The following is an 18,594-nucleotide window of genomic DNA, read 5'->3' on the forward strand; positions in this document are numbered from 1 at the left end:
CTAGAGCTGTGGAACCCACGAAATAGTAGAGGAAAACAGGTCCCCAGCCCAGGAGAGCCTGAATGGTGGCCAGGAAGGGTCTATCACACAGTGCTGGGAGCAGAGCACAGCCCAGGGTGGGCCGCACCAGGAGAGACCAGACCTGGAGTCAGCCAGCTGGAACAGGCCTTGGTGCTATGAATCAGTAAGCTGTGGCAACTACCAGACTTCTCAACCCACAAACGCCAAAGAGCAGGTTGGGGGAAACTGTGGAATCAAGTTCAGAGCAGTCTGATCACCAGGCCTGGGGGTGGCGGAGATGGTGTAGCAGTGGCGGTGGCAGCAGCAGAAAACTCCTGAGGCTGCTTCCAGAGCTACAGCGTCAGTTGCTTCCCGAGTCTCTGACTCACACAGTGGGAGGAATAAAGCAGAGGATCAGAGCTGGAGTACAAGGAGCACTTTGTGGGCACAAAGGCAGATTCTCTTGCTGTGCCCTGCTTGGATCTGTATTGCGGTCCTGGTTGGTGGTTTTTGGGGGAGGAGGAAAGCTGCGGTGACACAGCCTGGAGTGACGGTGGAGTAGAAGTAGCTCTGAAAACCACAGTACTTGGACCCTAAAACTTGGGACAAAGTACTCTCTACAAGCAGTCATATCCTGACAAAAAGCTTAAGAGTCAAGTAGTTGGCTGGGAAAATGAACAGGCAGTGAAAATGAACTCAGATTCAAACTCAGACTCAAACTCCAGATTCCTTTTTTTGGTGACAAAGAAGATCTAAACATACAGCCAGAAGAAGTCAACAAAGTCAAAGAGCCTACATCAAAAGCCTCCAAGAAAAAATATAATTGGTCTCAGGCCATGGAAAAGCTCAAAAAGGATTTGGAAAAGCAAGTAAGAGAAGTAGAAGAAAAACTGGGATGAGAAATGAGAGTGATGCAAGAAAACCATGAAAAACAAGTCAATGACTTGCTAAAGGAGACCCAAAAAAAATGCTGAAGAAAATAACACCTTAAAGAACAGACTAACCCAAATGTCAAAAGAGCTCTAAAAAGCCAATGAGGAGAAGAATGCCTTGAAAGGCAGATTTAGCCAAATGGAAAAGGAGGTCCAAAAGACCACTGAAGAAAATACCACCTTAAAAATTAGATTGGAGCAAGTAGAAGCTAGTGACTTTATGAGAAATCAAGATATTACAAAACAGAATCAAAGGAATGAAAAAATGGAAGACAATGTGAAATACCTCACCAGAAAAACCACTGACCTGGAAAATAGATCCAAGAGAGATAATTTAAAAATTATTAGACTACTTGAAGGCCATGATCAAAAAAGAGCCTAGACATCACCTTTCAAGAAATTATCAAAGAAAACTGCCCTCGTACTCTAGAACCAGAGGGTAAAATAGAAATTGAAAGAATCCACCAATAGCCTCTAGAAAAAGAGCCCAAAAAGAAAACTCCCAGGCATATTGTCACCAAATTCCAGAGTTTCCAGATCAAGAAGAAAATACTGCAAGCAGCCAGAAAGAAACAATTTGAATATTGTGGAAACATAATCAGAATAGCACAAGATCTAGCAGCTTCTACATTAAGGGATTGAAGGGCTTAGAATACGATATTCTGGAGGTCAAAGGAGCTAGGATTAAAACCAAGAATCACCTACCCAGCAAAACTGAGTATAATGCTCCAAGGCAAAATATGGACTTTCAATAAAATAGAGGATTTTCAAGCTTTCTCAATGAAAAAACCAGAGCTGAACAGAAAATTTGACTTTCAAATACAAGAATGAAGGGAAACATGAAAAGGTAAACAAGAAAGAGAATTCATAAGGGACTTACTAAAGTGGAACTGTGTTTTTTACATTCCTACATGGAAAGATGATATGTATAATTCATGAGACCTTTCTCAGTACTAGGGGAGTTGAAGGGAATATAGACAGAGGCTATAGGATGAGCTGAATATGAAGGGATGATATCTAAAAAAAATGAAATAAATTTACAGGGTGAGAGAGAAGGAGAAAGGGAGAGATAGAATGGGGTAAATTATTTCACATAAAAGTGGCAAGAAAAAGGAGTTCTGTTGGAAGGGAGGAGGCAGCAGGTGAGGGGGAATGAATGAATCTTGCTCTCACTGGATTTGACTTGAAGAGGGAATAACATATACACTCAATTGGGTATCTTACCCCACAGGAAAGAAGGAGGAAGGAGGCAAAAAAGGGGGGATGACAGAAGGGAGGGCAGATAGAGGGAAGAAGTAATCAAAAGTATACACTTTTGAAAAGGGACAAGGTCAAGGGGGAAAACTGAATAAAGGAGGACAGGATAGGATGGAAGGAAATATAGTTAGCCTTTCACAACATGAGCATCGTGGAAGTGTTTTACATGATACATGTGTGATCTATGTTGAATTGCTTACCTTCCTAGGGAAGGTGGGTGGGAAGGGAAGAGGGGAGAGAATTTGAAACTCAAAGTTTTAAAAGCAGATGCTTAAAAAAAAACTTGTTTTTTGCATACAGCTGGGAAACAAAATATATAGGGAATGGGGCACAGAAATCTATCCCTGCCCTACAAGAAAGTAAGGGGAAAGGGGATATGGGGGGGGGGGGGTGAAAGAAGGGAGGGCTGACTGGGGAACGAGGCAATCAGAATATATGCCATCTTGGAATGGGGGACAGGGTAGAAATGGGGAGAAAATTTGTAACTCAAAATCTTGTGGAAATCAATGTTGAAAACTAAAATATTAAATAAAAATGATAAAATATACTACTCCATTTGGTGATCTCACCAGATCTTATGGATTTAATTTCCATCTCTATGCTCATGATTCTCAAATCTACCCACCCTGCCCCCAATCTCTCTGCTAACCTCAAACCTTGCAACTCCAACTGCCTTTTTGACATTTCAAACTGGATTCCAGCAGACATCTTAAACTTACTATATCCAAAACAGAACCCATTATATCTTTTCTCCTAAACCCTGCCCCCTTCCTACCTTCCCTATTACTATGGAGAATACCACCATTCTCCTAGCCCCTTGGTCTCACAGTCTACGAGTCATCCTGGATTCCTTACTATGTCTCACTCCTTACATCCAAGTTGCTGCCAAGGCAAGTCAATTTCACCTTTGCAACAAGAACATACTCCCTTCTTCTCTGACACTGCCACCACTCTAAAGCAGGCCCTCACAATCTCATGACTGGATTACTGCAACAGCTACTGATGGATCTGCCTGCCTCAAGTCTTTCCCCACTCCAATCCATCCTTCATTCAGCCACTAAAGTGATTTTCTTAAAGCACTGACTTTTCTTAAAGCAGACTTAAAGTCTGATCCTGTCACATACACCCACACCCACACTCACATTCCCAACCCAGACTCTTAACTGAATAAATTCCAATGGCTCCCCACTGTATCCAGGATTAAGTATAAAATGCTGGCATTTAATGAATGGCATTTAAAGCCCTTCATAACCTAGCCTCTTCCTATATTTCCAGTCTTTTTATACCTTACTCCCTGACATGTACTCAAGAGACATTGGCCTCATGAATGTTCCACAAACAAGACACCTCATCTCTAAGATTTGGGTATTTTTTCTGGCTATCCCCTATGCCTGGAATGGTATCTCTCCTCTGCTCCAACGAATGGCTTCCCTAGCTTCCTTTAAGTCCCAACTAAAATCTCAACTTCTATAGGAAGCCTTATCCAACTCTTCTTAATTCCAGTGGTCAAACATCAAGTCCAAAGTCAAGAAGTAGGTTAAAAGAATGGGCAAACAAAAAAAGAACCCTACCATAATAAGCTGTCTATTATATGGTGTCAGGAAAGCTCAAGACAAAAACCCAAAAAAGGATGACTTGAAAACACCTACAAGCAATGCCTCAGAGAAGAATGTGGCTTGGATTCAAACTTAAGTAAAATTCCTGGAAGAAATGAAGCATGAGTTTTAAAAAAAATTTTTTTAATTGTTTTTATAAATGGAATGAGAATGTTTGAGGGAAAAGTTGGAACAGAAATGAGATCTATAAATAAAGAATTGGAAAAGGAATAAGAGATACAAAACCTTGCCCTAGTAACAGGCTCCCTAAAAATTCAACTGAATCAAAGAGAAACCAATGACTGAGTGAGGCAACAAGAAATTTTTTTTATAAAGTCAAAAGGCTAAAAAAAAATAAAAACAATTTGGTATCTCATAGCAAAAACAACTAACTTCAAAAACTGATTGAAGAGCAAAAATTTAACAATGGTTGGGCTATCTGAAAGTCTTGACTAAAGAAAGAACTTATTCATCCTAGTTCACGAAATCGTCAAAGAAAACTGTCCTGATCTCTTACAATCAAATGGCAAAGTAGAAACAGAAAGAATTCATTAGGCACCTCCTCAAAGAAACTTCAAAATCAAAAGCTACCAAGTCAAAGGAAAAATATTACAAGCAGCCAAAAAGAAAGAATTCAAGCAGCCACAACTATAAAGAGAGAACTTGCAATATAATATTCTAGAAGGCAAAGGATATGGACTTACAGACAAGAATTCAACCTACCCAGAAAAATCAGGTATACTCCACAAGGGAAAAAAAAGGACCTTTAAAGAAATGGAGAAACTTCCAAGCATTACTGATGAAAAGACTAAGATTCTGTAGAAACTTTGAAGTTCAATCACAGGATTGAAAAAAAATATTAAAAGGTCAATATGAATGAAAAATGATAAAGGACTAATTAAGGATGAATTGCTCATATTCAAAGATGGGGAAATGATACATTTATGTCCCCTCTGAACCCTATCTGGGAGTCCAATTAGACAAGGACTGGGAGTGGTTCTGTTATTTTTGGAAGAACTTAAGAAAAAGAATGGATAGAGAGCAGAACAGGAATACGCTGGGGTTGGGGGGAAGGGAAAGGAAGGTTAGGGAATTTTCTCACATAATTAGGTTGCACAAGTAGACATTTATACAAAGAGTGGGCAGTGTGGGGAATGGTTGATAGTTGAATCTCATTCTCAACTGAACTGGTCAAAAGACACACAGAGTTGGGAACAGAAATACATTTTACTCAACAGGGAAACAGGAAGCAAAGTGGAGAAAGGGAAGGGGAATTAGAGGGACACAAAGAGATGGAGCAGTCTTAAGCAAAACAAATTTTAAGAGTGTTTAAAAATATTTATAGGTCTTTATGGGGTGGCAAAGAATGGGAGGTGCTCACAAACTGAGGAATGGCTGAACAAGTTTTGATATAAAAATGTGATGGAATATTATTGTGTTGAACTCTTATCAATGTAATGACCAACAAAGGTTCTAGAGAACTTAAGAAACATGCTACTCACTTTCTGATAGAGCGGGGAAGGGGGCAGAATGAGAAAAATAATTTTTTTTAAATTTTTGGAACCTAGAAAACTGCTTTGATAGAATATATGTGTTTGCATGTACAAAAATATTTCTAGCAGCTCTTTTTGTGGTAGCAAAGAATTGGAAATTGAGAGGATGCCCATCAATTGGGGAATTGCTGAACAAGTTGTGGTTTATGAATGTAAAGGAATACTATTGTGCTGCAAGAAATAATGAGCTGGTGGACTTTAGAAAAACCTGGAAAAACATAAACTGATGCTGAGCGAAGGGAGCAGAACTAGGAGAACACTGTATACAATTGCAGCCACACTGTTCGATGACTGACTTTGACAGACTTGGATCTTCTCAGCAATGCAAGGTTCCAAGACAAGTCCTAAAGACTCATGATGGATAATGCTGTCCACATCCAGAGAAAGAATTACAGAGTCTGCATGCAGAGTGAAGCAGACTATTTGCTCTCTTTTTTGTTCTGCTTCTTCTTTCTTGTAGTTCATTCCATTGGTTATAATTCTTCTTTGCTTTTTTCAATCTTTTTTTTTTTGAGGGATGTAGGCAGGGCAATTGGGGTTAAGAGACTTGCCCAAGGTCACACAGCTAGTAAGTGTGTCAAGTGTCTGAGGCTGGATTTGAACTCAGGTCCTCCTGACTCCAAGGCCAGTGTTCTACTCACTGTACCACCTAGCTGCCCCATAATTCTTCTTTGCAACATGACTAACGTGAAAATATGTTTAATATGAATGTACATGTAGAGCCTACATCAGACTGCATGCCGTCTTGGGGAAGGGAGTATGGGATAGGGGTAGGAGGGAGAGAAAATATGGAACTCAAAAGCTTGTGGAACTGAATGTTGCAAACTAAAAATAAATAAATTTAATTTTAAAAAAAGAACATATGTGTTTTTAATGGGTTTTGTTTTTCTTGTGTTCTCAATTAGGGGTGAGGGGAATGAAAAAGCAGATCTTGGATGATTAAAACAAATAAAATATTTTTTTAAAAAAAGTTCACTTTTGTAAACCACTTATCTATAAGAATAGCAATCTTACATATTTGTGTCAAATCTCTACATATTTTTGTCAGATCCATGATAAAGGAAGAAATTAAGGACCAAAGAAAATATAGAGAACAGTACAAAATGTAAAGTAGATAATTCTGATTATATAAAATTTAAAAGTTTTTGCACAAACAAAACCAATGCAACCAAAATTAAAAGGAAAGGAGAACTGAGTAAAACATTTTGCAACAAGTATCTCTGACAAAGGCCTCATTTCTCAAATACATAGAGAATTGAGTCAAATTTATAAAAACACAAGTCTCTCCAATTGATAACTGGTCAAAGGGTATGAACAAGCAGTTTTCAGACAAAGAAATCAAATCTATCTATGGTCATATGAAAAAAATGCTCTAAATCACTACTGATGAGAGAAATGCACATTAAAACAATTCTGAGGTATCACCTCAGACCTTTCAGACTGGCTAATATGACACAAAAGGAAAATGATAAATGTTGGCAGAGAAGTGGGAAAACTGGGACATTAATGCACTGTTGGTGGAGTTGTGAACTGATCCAACCACACTGGAGAGCAATTTGGAACTATGCCCAAAGGGTTATAAAACCGTGCGTACCCTTTTATCCAGCAATGCCAGTACTAGGCCTATATCCCAAAGACATCTAAAAAAAGGGAAAAGGACATATCTATACAAAAACATTTATAGCAGATCCTTTTTGTGGTGCCTAAGAACTGGAAATAGAGAGGATGCTCATCAATTGGGGAATGGCTAAACAAGCAGCGCTATATGATTGTGATAGAATATTATTGTGCTATAAGAAAGGACAAGCAGGATGATTTCAGAAAAACCTGGAAAGACTTACATGAACTGATGCAAAGTGAAGTGAGCAGAATCAGGAGAGCATTGTACCCAGTAACAGCAGTGAATGACTGAGCTATTCTCAGCAATACCCTGATCTAAGACAATCCCAAAAGATTCATGATGAAGCATGCTATCTTCACTTTCTTTCATTCTTTTTTAATTCTAGTTTTCTTGTACAAAATGACTAATATGGAAATATTTTACATGATTGCACAGCATAAACTATATTCAATTGTTTACTGTCTCAGGAAAGGTGGAAGGGAAGGAAAGAGAGGGGGACAGAAACTGAAACTCAAAACTTTTTATTGAAATGTTAAAATATTGTTTCAACATATAATTAGGGACAAATAAAATATTTTAAAATATCTACATATTTCACTTTATTGCTGAGACCGAGGGTTCTTAACCTAAGGTCTGTGAACTTAAAAAAATATATTTTCAGACCAATTTCAATATGAATTGAAATTTGTTTCTTTTGTAATACTATGTATTTTATTTTATGCATTTAAAAACATTATGCTAAGTTAGCTGTCCACATGCTTTACCAGACTGCCAAGGACATAAAAAATGTTAATAACCCCTGACCTATACTAAATTGCTTATTTGCTATTTTCAATTAGTCAATTAGCAAGTATTTCTTAAACTTTTATTATGTGCTAAGCATTGGGAATATGAAACAATAAACCAAACAATACCTACATGAAATTTAGTTATACAGATCAGGTTTCCCTAGGCTGTAATTTTGAAAGCCAGAACCTTCCACTCTCCTTTAGTCATTACTTCCTTACAGAATCACATTCCACTAAATTTGTGTTCCATAATTTTTTTCAGACATCCCTCAATCAATGGGCACCCAATTTATTTTCAGGTTTTCAGGACCACAAAAATGCTGTTATGAATATTTTGGTATGTATAGCAGTAAGATGCGAGGTTAGAAAATTATACGCATTTCAATTCACAATTTCAAACTATTGCCTAAAACGATTAGACTAATTCACAGCTCCATCAACATTGGTGCATGAGAGATAGTTAAAGCATTAACTAAGGGCTCATTATGTGACAATCAGTGCTCTAACTGAAGATACAAATAAATACAAGAGAACAAGACATTCTCTACTTTCAAGAAGTTTAAATTCTAACATGGGAAAACAAGAAGGTCCCGGCATGCCTGTGTTCCTGTAGGCCTTCCAACAATGACCATTTTCATCTTTTGTTGCTGTTGCCAGCTGTCAGGGCAGGAGGTAAAACCTCAGGGTTACTTTAGCTTGCATTTCTCTTTAATTTCATAATGACTGATCTAAGGAAGTCTTTCATCTGCTTATCAAGTTCACAAGTTTTCTTTTGAGAAAAAATTTTCTATGATAACATATCTTTATCATAACTATCTATCTGATGCAAAGACTATATTCCCTTTCAACAATTTTCCTTCTTATCCTAGCAATGATTCTATCCATACAAAATCTTTTCAATACTGTGAAATTTAAATTGCTTACTTTGTCTTGCAATGTATCTTATGCTCTGTTTGGCTAAAAATTCTCTCTTTAGGCAGTTGTAAAGCTATTCATTTTTTCATTTTTTCTCAAATAACGCATCCTTTTATATTTAAATCTTTAATCTGTTTGGAATTAATTGTTGCATATGGTATGAGATGCTGGCATAAATCTATGCTTTTTTTTTTGACAGAGTGCTTTCCAGTATTCCCAGTATTTCTGTTCAAATAGGGAATCCTACTACAAACAATTTATATTCTAGCATTTATGAAACAATGGCTGACTGATTTGTGTTGTTCCTGACTCTTCTTTATCCAATCTGTTCAATTTTTCTTACTATTTTTAATTTTAATTTTAATAACCATTTCCCCCGTTTTTTAAATTCTACCAAATACTCCTATCATAACATAAGTGGGTCAATGATAATTTTGTAGCACAATATGGATACAGACATAATTTTTACTATACTGGCATGACCCAGTCATAAATTGTTTTGAAACTGTATTTAAAAAAGTCCTTTGTAAGTGTGGGTAGGATAACTTCCAGGTATTTAATTTGTTCAGTTCAGTCCAAGTCTTCAATGACCCATTTGAGGTTTTCTTGGTTTTCTTGGAGTGGCTTGCAAGCTTATTTTACATATGAGGAAACTGAGGCAAACAAGGTTAAGTCACTTAAAGGTCATATAGCAAGTAAGTGTCTGAGGCTGGATTTGAACTGAAATCTTCCTGACCCAGCACTCTATCTACTGCACCACCTAGCTGACCAGGTATTTAATACATTTTGCTCCTTTACATTGTATTTGTCTTCTTCCCAGGATCTTCTTAGTAGCATACGGAAATAATTATAGTTTGTAGACTTATTCTGTATTCTACTACTTTACTGAAGCTTGATTGTTTTAATTTTTTTTGTTAATTCTCTAGGGTTCATTAAGTAAATCAACACATCATCAGCAAATAGAAATAACTTAGCTCTCTCTTTGTCTATGCTTATTCCCTTAATTTCTTCCTTTTGTCTTATTGCTAATATTTCTACTACTGTTAAATAACAAGAGACAGTGGATGTCTTTCCTTCAAGCTTGATCTCAACAGAATAGCTTCCAGTGTGCTAGCTCTTTATTTGAGATAAATACTTTTCACCATATTATGGGAAGGTTCTTTTATTCCTATGGTTTTTAAAATAATCATTTTTAACAGAAATGAATACTGAATTTTTGCTAAAAGCTTTCTCTGAGTCTACTGATGTACTCATGTAATTTTTAAGATTCTCATTAATGTGATTAATTATGCCAATAGGTTCTTCAGGTTGAACTATCCTTGCATTTCTGATACAAATCCAATCTGGTCATACAAAACGTATTTTTGATATACTACTAAATTCACCTAGCTAATCCCCATATCTTTTGCTTTCTAACTGTAGGGCTCTCCATTAAATTTCATCTTATTAGATTTGACTTATTGTTCTAATCTGTCGAGATCTTTCTGGATCCTAACTTTATCATCCAACACATCAGTTAGCCCTCCCAGCTTTTGTCTTCTGCTGATATTGCCAAATATATCATTTTTAAATCTATCTAAGTCATTGCCAAAAATATTAAACAATACATCACCAGGCAGATATTTGGGGAACTTTTCTACAGAGCTTCCTTCAAGGTGACTTACACCATCATCTAGACCACTAATTACTCCATCATTTTGACAAGAATAATATGAAAGATTGTGTGAATGCTTTACTAAAATTTTGACAAATAGTGCTACATGGCTGCAAATCAAAAAATAACAGGATCTATAAGATGAATCAAAATTACAAGTGACCCACAGGGCAATTGATCAGCACATGGTCCATAAGTAGGCTGGTCATATTGCCAAAGACAACTTGCCACAAGAAGTGACATAAAAGACCAAATTCTGTCAAGACTAGAACAATCCGAATTTCACAATGGAATCAATGAACTATTTTTTAAAAATCAGAGGTAGGCTCCTGTACTTCAGATAGATCCCTCTGTGGAAAATTTATGGACAGACATGGACAAGAAATGCACAAGATGAAGTAAGGACTGACTGCAATCCTTGGCTGGTAGAGAGACAACCCATTTAAATTCAGGCACAGATCCTCTGAGGTTTTCAAGTATCACTGAAGAGGTGAACAGTTCACAATGATACAGGCCCACAACACCAGATTTCTTTGCATTAGACTGAGAAAACTCTTTATTTGACTTCATCTTTTTGTAAATGCTTCTTTACAAACAAGAACAAACTTAAGTAAAAGAAGGTCCTGGCTCCCAAATAATAATTTCCTTCATTGTTCCACCCCACATTTGTGGCTAAACCTTGTAATTACCACATACAAACCCTGGATCCAATTATTTGTGAAAATATTATTTTTGGAGGAAGTAAAACATTTGGATAGTTTTAACTAACACTTGAAAATTCAACGTTACTGGAAAAAAAGGAGAAAATTATGCCAACTACCTAAAATATGCGAAGTATTATAGGCACAGATTAAACTGCATAAGTTTAGAGTATTTACTTTGTGATATTCTAAAATTTTACAACAAATTGGTTACAGAGATTAAAAGAAGTTTTTTAAAGATCCATTTAATGAAGGAATAAATATCCTAGTCAAAACAAGGAACGTCAAGTAAAAAAAAAATTATCATACTTAGGGATAATTTCTTTCCTTCCTCTGCGGAATGAGCACTTTAGGCTTTAGAGTTTAAAATATTTCCAAACATTATCAAGACAAAAAAGAAACAGTCTTTGTGGGCAACTCAATAGAAAATGAAAGCACATGGGACTTTTGAATTGAACTCTTAAAACAAACTCCCCATATTATTAACTTCTTCCAATTACTACTAGAGCTTAAAAGTCTAACTCATTAATTAGAAAATTAATCCTAAGAGAATCCTCTATAAAATGGTCTTTACTGGTATAATGAAAATAAGACAAAACATTTCGAAGGAAAACAAATTAGTCTTGTACCAGTAGAAGAAACATAATACTTTAGGGACATAAGATTTAGCACACGTAAGCATTACTGAATAGTTCCTTTACAATGGATTCTAAAGAAAAAAAAATTAAACATTACAGTAAAACAAAATCCTCAGTATTTACTGCATATAGCATGAGGCACAGTTAATATGATAGGTGGTTTTGCTGAATTTCATTTTTTCTCTTTTTAAATTGTTGCTATAAGAACTAGTTCAGTAAGAAGAGGAGGAGAGGAAATATCTGGATATTTAAGGTGACATGAAAAGACATCAATTAAGATTTTTTTAAAGCCTTGGTTATGACACATATTATACTTAGATATTTTATTTAAGATGGATACATGAAAATACTTTTTACCTTTTCTATGCAGTCATCAAAAAATGCCAGTCCAGTATCTTTATCACTTACAAAGCTGCATTCTTCAATGAAACGGATAAAAATCTGGGTTTTAGTTAAAAGTGTGTAAAATTTCATATATGCCCGATCTCGGCTTTTTAAAAATCCTAGGGGAAAAAAAAGAAATCAAATTGTGTACTATGAAATTATTTGTAAGTGGAACCAGATATTCTATACCAAGTATGATTTTAAATTTTCACCTACATTTTTCTCACTCTAATGTATCTACATATTAGGATTACAAAACATATGGTATCTATAAAAGGCAGACTTTTTTTCTTTTAATCTTTCTTATGATGACTAATCAACCAGTTACTAAGGAAGGAAAAGAAGGAAGAGGTAATAAAAAATCAATCAACAAATAATGATTAAGCATATACTACGTGCCAGGTGCTAGGGAGCCAAGAATAAAATGATCTCTACTTAAAAGATAGCAATCATTTAATATGCCTTCAAAACATAGTTTAGAGTCAATGATCATACATAGTCTCCTTCAGGCTGTAAATGAGAAAATGGGCTCAGAGTTATTTGGAGTTAAAAGGGGACAAAAAGAAGGGGAGGAGGTAGGGAAATTTAACTCAGATACTAAAGTAAGTTACACAACTACAGGATCTTATTTTCTGCACCGGCTAACACAGTACACAGTAATCTACACACAGCAGAGATTTAAAATACTTGTTTAACTGAAATGAAATTCAGACAGTTCTTGAAATGAACTTTATATCTGGTTCCAGTAAATGGGAGTGGGGGGGGGGGTGGAATGAGTGACTCAGCACCTGTCTACCCTGTCTACCAACGTTCACCCAGAAAATGGGAAATTCGTGCATTGCGTGGCTCTTTCATTTTACTGGACTGTTTAATCTGTTCACATTTCAGGCTATAATTGCTGGGCTTCAGCTTTCCTCCATGTGTTTCTTTGGTTTGGATAGCCGCATATCTAATCAGCTGTAGCATATTGATGGTTGTGTCTCCACCATATCTCTTACCATCTATTACCATATTTTATAGCCAACATTCTAGTTCCAGTTCTCTCTGGCCTAGGTTCCCGCAATAGCCCCTAACTGGTCTCCCTGCCCAATCCAATCCATTCTCCACACAGGCACCAAGCGGATTTTTTTTCTGAAGTGAAGGTCTGACCACATCACTCCTCTATTAATATACTTTTAATGACTCCATATTCACTTCTAGTATCAAATGTAAACTACTCTATTTGGAATTCAAAGCTCTTAGAACCTGACCCCTTTCCAGCTTTATTATACATTATTGCCCTCCATGTACTCAGTAGTGCAGGCAAGCAGGCTTTCTTCCTGTTCTTTATATACACTATACTATGGCTGTTCCCTTTCCTAGAACATACTCCCTTCTGACTTGGTCTCTTAAAATCACTAGCTTGGGGCAGCTAGGTGGCGCAATGAGTAGAGCACCAGCCCTAGAGTCAGGAGGACCTGAGTTCAAATCTGACCTCAGACACTTGACATACTTACTAGCTGTGTGACCTTGGGCAAGTCACTTAACCCCAATTGCCCTACCTTCTCCCCTCCAAAAAAAAATTTAAAAAATAAATAAATTAATTAAAAAAATAAAATAAAATCACTAGCTTTCTTGAAGATTTAGCTCAAATGCCATGTTTGGTTAGACATGAAAAGACAGAAGACAAGCAAGCAAGTGGGGAAGACAAGAGGAGGTAATTTGTTATAGAAGAGGGGATGGAATGGGATCACTTGTGCAAGCAAAGGGGTTTTCCTTGGCACAGAGGTGGGCTACCTCTTTGTGTGTGATAGGGGTAAAGGAGAAGATAGTGGCAAAAGATATCTGAGTGATATGAGATGGAAAAGAATTAGTTCTCAGCAAATGGAATCAAGCTAACTGCAAAAATATATATATATATATATACCCACATATATAAAAATAGATTTGGAAACCAGTTCTTATTTTTAAAAAAAGTTACAGTAAAAGGAACAATTACATCATACAATTTTTTTTTTGCTTCACCTTTTCATTTTTTTAAAAATTTATTTATTTAACATATTTAGTTTTCAGCATTGATTTTCACAAGAGTTTGAATTACAAATTTTTTCCCCATTTCTACCCTCCCCCCCACTCCAAGATGGTGTATATTCTGGTTGCCCTGTTCCCCAGTCAGCCCTCTCTTCTGTCACCCCACTCCCCTCCCATCCCCTTTTCCCTTCCTTTCTTGTAGGGCAAGATAAATTTCTACGCTCCATTGCCTGTGTATCTTATTTTCTAGTTGCATGAAAAAACTTTTTTTTTTGTTTTTGAACATCTGTTTTTAAAACTTTGAGTTCCAAATTCTCTCCCCTCTTCCCTTCCCACCCACCCTCCCTAAGAAGTCAAATAATTCAACATAGGCCACATGTGTATCATTATGTATAACCCTTCCAAAATACTCATGTTGTGAAAGACTAACTATATTTTGCTCCTTCCCAACCCATCCCCCTTTATTGAATTTTCGCCCTTGACGCTGTCCCCTTTTGAAAGTGTTTGTTTTTGATTACCACCACCCCCATCTGCCCTCCCCTCCATCATCCCCCCCCCTTTTTTTTTTATCTTTTTCCCTCTTCTTTCCTGTGGGGTAAGATACCCAATTGAGTATGTATGGTATTCCCTCCTCCGGCCAAATTTGATGAGAGCAAGATTCACTCATTCCCCCCTCACCTGCCCTCTCCCCTCCTCCCACAGAACTGCTTCCTCTTGCCACCTTTATGTGAGATAATCCACCCCATTCTATCTCTCCCTATCTCCCTCTCTCAATATATTCCTCTCTCATCCCTTAATTTGATTTTATTCCTTTTAGATATTTCCCTTCATCTTCAACTCACCCTGTGTCCTCCCTCTCTCTCTCTACATACATATATACATACATGCACATTCACATATACATATATATATATATACACACATAACACATATATGCATATTCCTTTCAGCTACTATGATACTGAGGTCTCATGAATCATACATATCATCGTTTTATGTAGGAATGTAAACAAAACAGTTCAACTTTAGTAAGTCCCTTATGATTTCTCTTTCTTGTTTACCTTTTCATGCTTCTCTTGATTCTTGTGTTTGAAAGTCAAATTTTCTATTCAGCTCTAGTCTTTGCACTGAGAAAGCTTGAAAGTCCTCTATTTTATTGAAAATCCATATTTTGCCTTGGAGCATGATACTCAGTTTTGCTGGGTAGGTGATTCTAGTTTTTAGTCCTAGCTCCACTGACCTCCGGAATATCGTATTCCAAGCCCTTTGATCTCTTAATGTAGAAGCTGCCAGATCTTGGGTTATTCTGATTGGGTTTCCACAATACTCAAATTGCTTCTTTCTGGCTGCTTGCAGTATTTTCTCCTTGATCTGGGAGCTCTGGAATTTGGTGACAATATTCCTAGGAGATTTCTTTTTGAGGAGGCTATCGGTAGATTCTTTCAATTTCTATTTTGCCCTGTGGCTCTAGAATATCAGGGCAGTTCTCCTTGATAATTTCTTGAAAGATGATATCTAGGCTCTTTTTTTGATCATGGCTTTCAGGTAGTCCAATAATTTTTAAATTATCTCTCCTGGATCTATTTTCCAGGTCAGTGGTTTTTCCAATGAGATATTTCACATTGTCTTCCATTTTTTCATTCCTTTAGTTCTGTTTTAGAATATCTTGATTTCTCATAAAGTCACTAGCTTCCACTTGCTCCAATCTAATTTTTTTTTTTTCCAATCTAATTTTTAAGACAGTATTTTCTTCAGTGGTCCATTGGACCTCCTTTTCCATTTGGCTAATTCTGCCTTTCAAGGCAATCTTCTCCTCATTGGCTTTTTAGAGCTCTTTTGACATTTGGGTTAGTCTGTTCTTTAAGGTGTTATTTTCTTCAGCATTTTTTTGGGTCTCCTTTAGCAAGTCATTGACTTGTTTTTCGTGGTTTTCTCATATAACTCTCATTTCTCTTCCCAATTTTTCCTCTACTTCTCTAACTTGCTTTTCCAAATCCTTTTTGAACTCTTCCATGGCCTGGGACCAGTTCATGTTTTTCTTGGAGGCTTTTGTTGTAGGCTCTTGCACTTTGTCAACTTCTTTAGGCTGTATGTTTTGGTCTTCTTTGTCACCAAAGAAAGAATCCAAAGTCTGAGACTGAATCTGGGTGTGTTTTCGCTGCCTGGGCATATTCCCAACAAACTAACTTGACCCTTGAGTTTTTCAGTGGGGTATGACTGCTTGTAGACTAAAGAGTTCTATGTTCCACGTTTGGGGGGGTGGTGCGCCAGCTCTGCCGCACCAGCACTCCTCATTCCCCAAGAACCCCCAACCCGGACTGGGCTTAGATCTTCTGCAGGCTGTGCACTCCTGCTCTGATCCGCCACTTAATTCCTCCCACCAGGTGGGCCTGGGGCCGGAAGCAACAGCAGCTGTAGCTGCCCCACCTCCGCTCCCCCGGGGCTGGTGGCAGAACCACAAACTCCTTCCACTCTCCCACTCTCGCCGCTTTTCCCACTAACCTTCTCCGCTGTCTTTGGTTTTTGTGGGTTGAGAAGTCTGGTAACTGCCGCAGCTCACTGATTCAGGGCGCTAGGGCCCGCTCCGCCTGGCTCCTGGTCTGGTTGGTCCGAGCCGCTCACGCTCACATCATACAATTTTTTAACCATCCACCAATCACGTTTTCACGCGATGAGAACCAAAACATCTAGTCTTGGCTTATGTCCCTGACCAAGCTCTTCTAGGAAAATTTTCTCAACTTTAGACATACTCTACAGACCACTATGATCCTTTAACAAGTACAGAATTTGAAAAGGAGGTGGGCTAGGCATCAAATACAAGAACAAAGGATAAAAGATTGGTAACCTGAGCACTGCATGCTGGTATCTACAAAATTTTTAAAAGCCAAGAAAAGGGCCTCCAATGTGTTGGCTAGAAAATCTTGCATGTATAAGAAGACACAGATGAAAACTGCACAGGATGAAAAGAGTAGGTGGCTGAGATTTGTAGCAGCAAACGGGGTATCCCACAACAACAAGACTGAGAATGAGAATAGAGAGAGCAATGAAGAGATAATAAAAGGTGATAAGGCCTGAATAAAGGTGGTCTTAATGTAAAGGGAGAGAGTTGTTGTAAAAGCTATTGCCAGGACACCCCATCGAATAGTTGTCAAGCAAGAGAAAAATCAAAGGTGATTTAGAATTGTCCTGCCATCAACTAAAGTAGGAAAGTTGGAAGAAGAGGGAGCTTGGGAGGTTGGTAGAAATTATGAGTTAAATTCTGGATAAGCTGAGTTTTTGGTACAAGCAGGGAAGTGAAGGGACTAAGCTGGAGAAATGGAGGACTGAAACTTAAGTGACACACTAAGGTGCTAGATCTCAAAGATTTGGGAGAGTTTTGCAGAGGTGATAACTGAAGCCAAAGGAGTGGTGGATGAGAGGACAGAGAAAACAGAAATAAAAGAAACTCAAGAGTCAGAGCTTTAGGGATACTGACATTTAGTGGAAAGAGGAAGATGAACCAGGGGGGAAAAATAGGCAAATAGGAAGGAGAACCAAGAGAAAATTGTGTCACACAAGCCAAAGGACTAATATCAGTAAGGATAGGATGGTAAACAATGTCTAATACTGCAGGGTTACGAGGACTAAGACAAGGCCACTAGACTTAACAACTAAAATGCAAGTAGAGAATTTGAAGAAGTCACACTGACAAGGACAAAAGTTAGATTGCTAAATATTATGGTATAAGTGGTGAAGTACTCAAGTGGATCTCAGGTCTCTTCAATTCAGATACTTCCTTCAATAATGCAGATGGTAACCTATCCATGCCTGCCCATCATGTTCCCATATAGGAAGTCTATACAATGTGAGGGACAGACACCACTTTCTCTTGCTATTTCAAAGACACAAACGGAGTGCTTCAGCTGTACATACATCTGTTATCCCTTACCTTTGCCATGTGACCAGCCTATCTTATTTTCTGACCACAGTTCCCTGATCAAAATATTTACTCCAGTTCTTTACTTAAGTTTATTTGTTATATGTTACAGTCTGATTACACTCTGCATACACTTCTCTTTTTCACCACTATGTGATACTCGTTTTCGATTCTTCAGAGACTGCTGTGTCCCACGCCTTGTCAAGTATATAACAATGCTAGCAGCACATTGATATTAAAAAGATAGAACTTTCTGTGTGGAAAAGTATTCTGACCTGCTATCTACCTCCTGTTTGATCAGGGGGCCTCATTTGCTGTGCATTTGTATTGTTTGTCACAAATACACGTATATTGGCAGACAAATTCTAAAGGTCACCCACCTAATTGTATGTCATAATCTGGGTAATAAAACTTCTGAAACTATTTGGTTTTTCTTATGTGGAAGGTTAGGCCAAACTCTTGTGTGGCTATAGATTCCTTTCAATTTTCTAAGATTTGATGCAACAAATAAGGAACCATTCATTAACAAAAGCATTTGGAAGACCTTGCCTTGTGGACTCTGTTCTGGTTCTCTGGTATCACAGTGGTAGAGATCTTACATGAACATTCATCTTCTGGTATTATGCTTTG

The 18,594-nt window shown here is 37.4% G+C and overlaps 1 protein-coding gene across 2 annotated transcripts in view; it reads right to left on the bottom strand.

The window, feature by feature from the left end:
- The window catches only part of DENND4C (DENN domain containing 4C), a 135,239-nt gene that overhangs the window by 40,017 nt on the left and 76,628 nt on the right, over positions 1-18,594 (bottom strand). For both annotated transcript variants that reach the window (XM_036739466.1, XM_036739461.1), the window contains exon 13: positions 12,012-12,157. In XM_036739466.1, the coding sequence (XP_036595361.1) occupies positions 12,012-12,157 (146 nt within the window). The remainder of the gene's footprint in view (positions 1-12,011; positions 12,158-18,594) is intronic.

The sequence above is a fragment of the Trichosurus vulpecula genome, chromosome 1, assembly GCF_011100635.1.
Source record: "Trichosurus vulpecula isolate mTriVul1 chromosome 1, mTriVul1.pri, whole genome shotgun sequence".
Taxonomy (NCBI): domain Eukaryota; kingdom Metazoa; phylum Chordata; class Mammalia; order Diprotodontia; family Phalangeridae; genus Trichosurus; species Trichosurus vulpecula.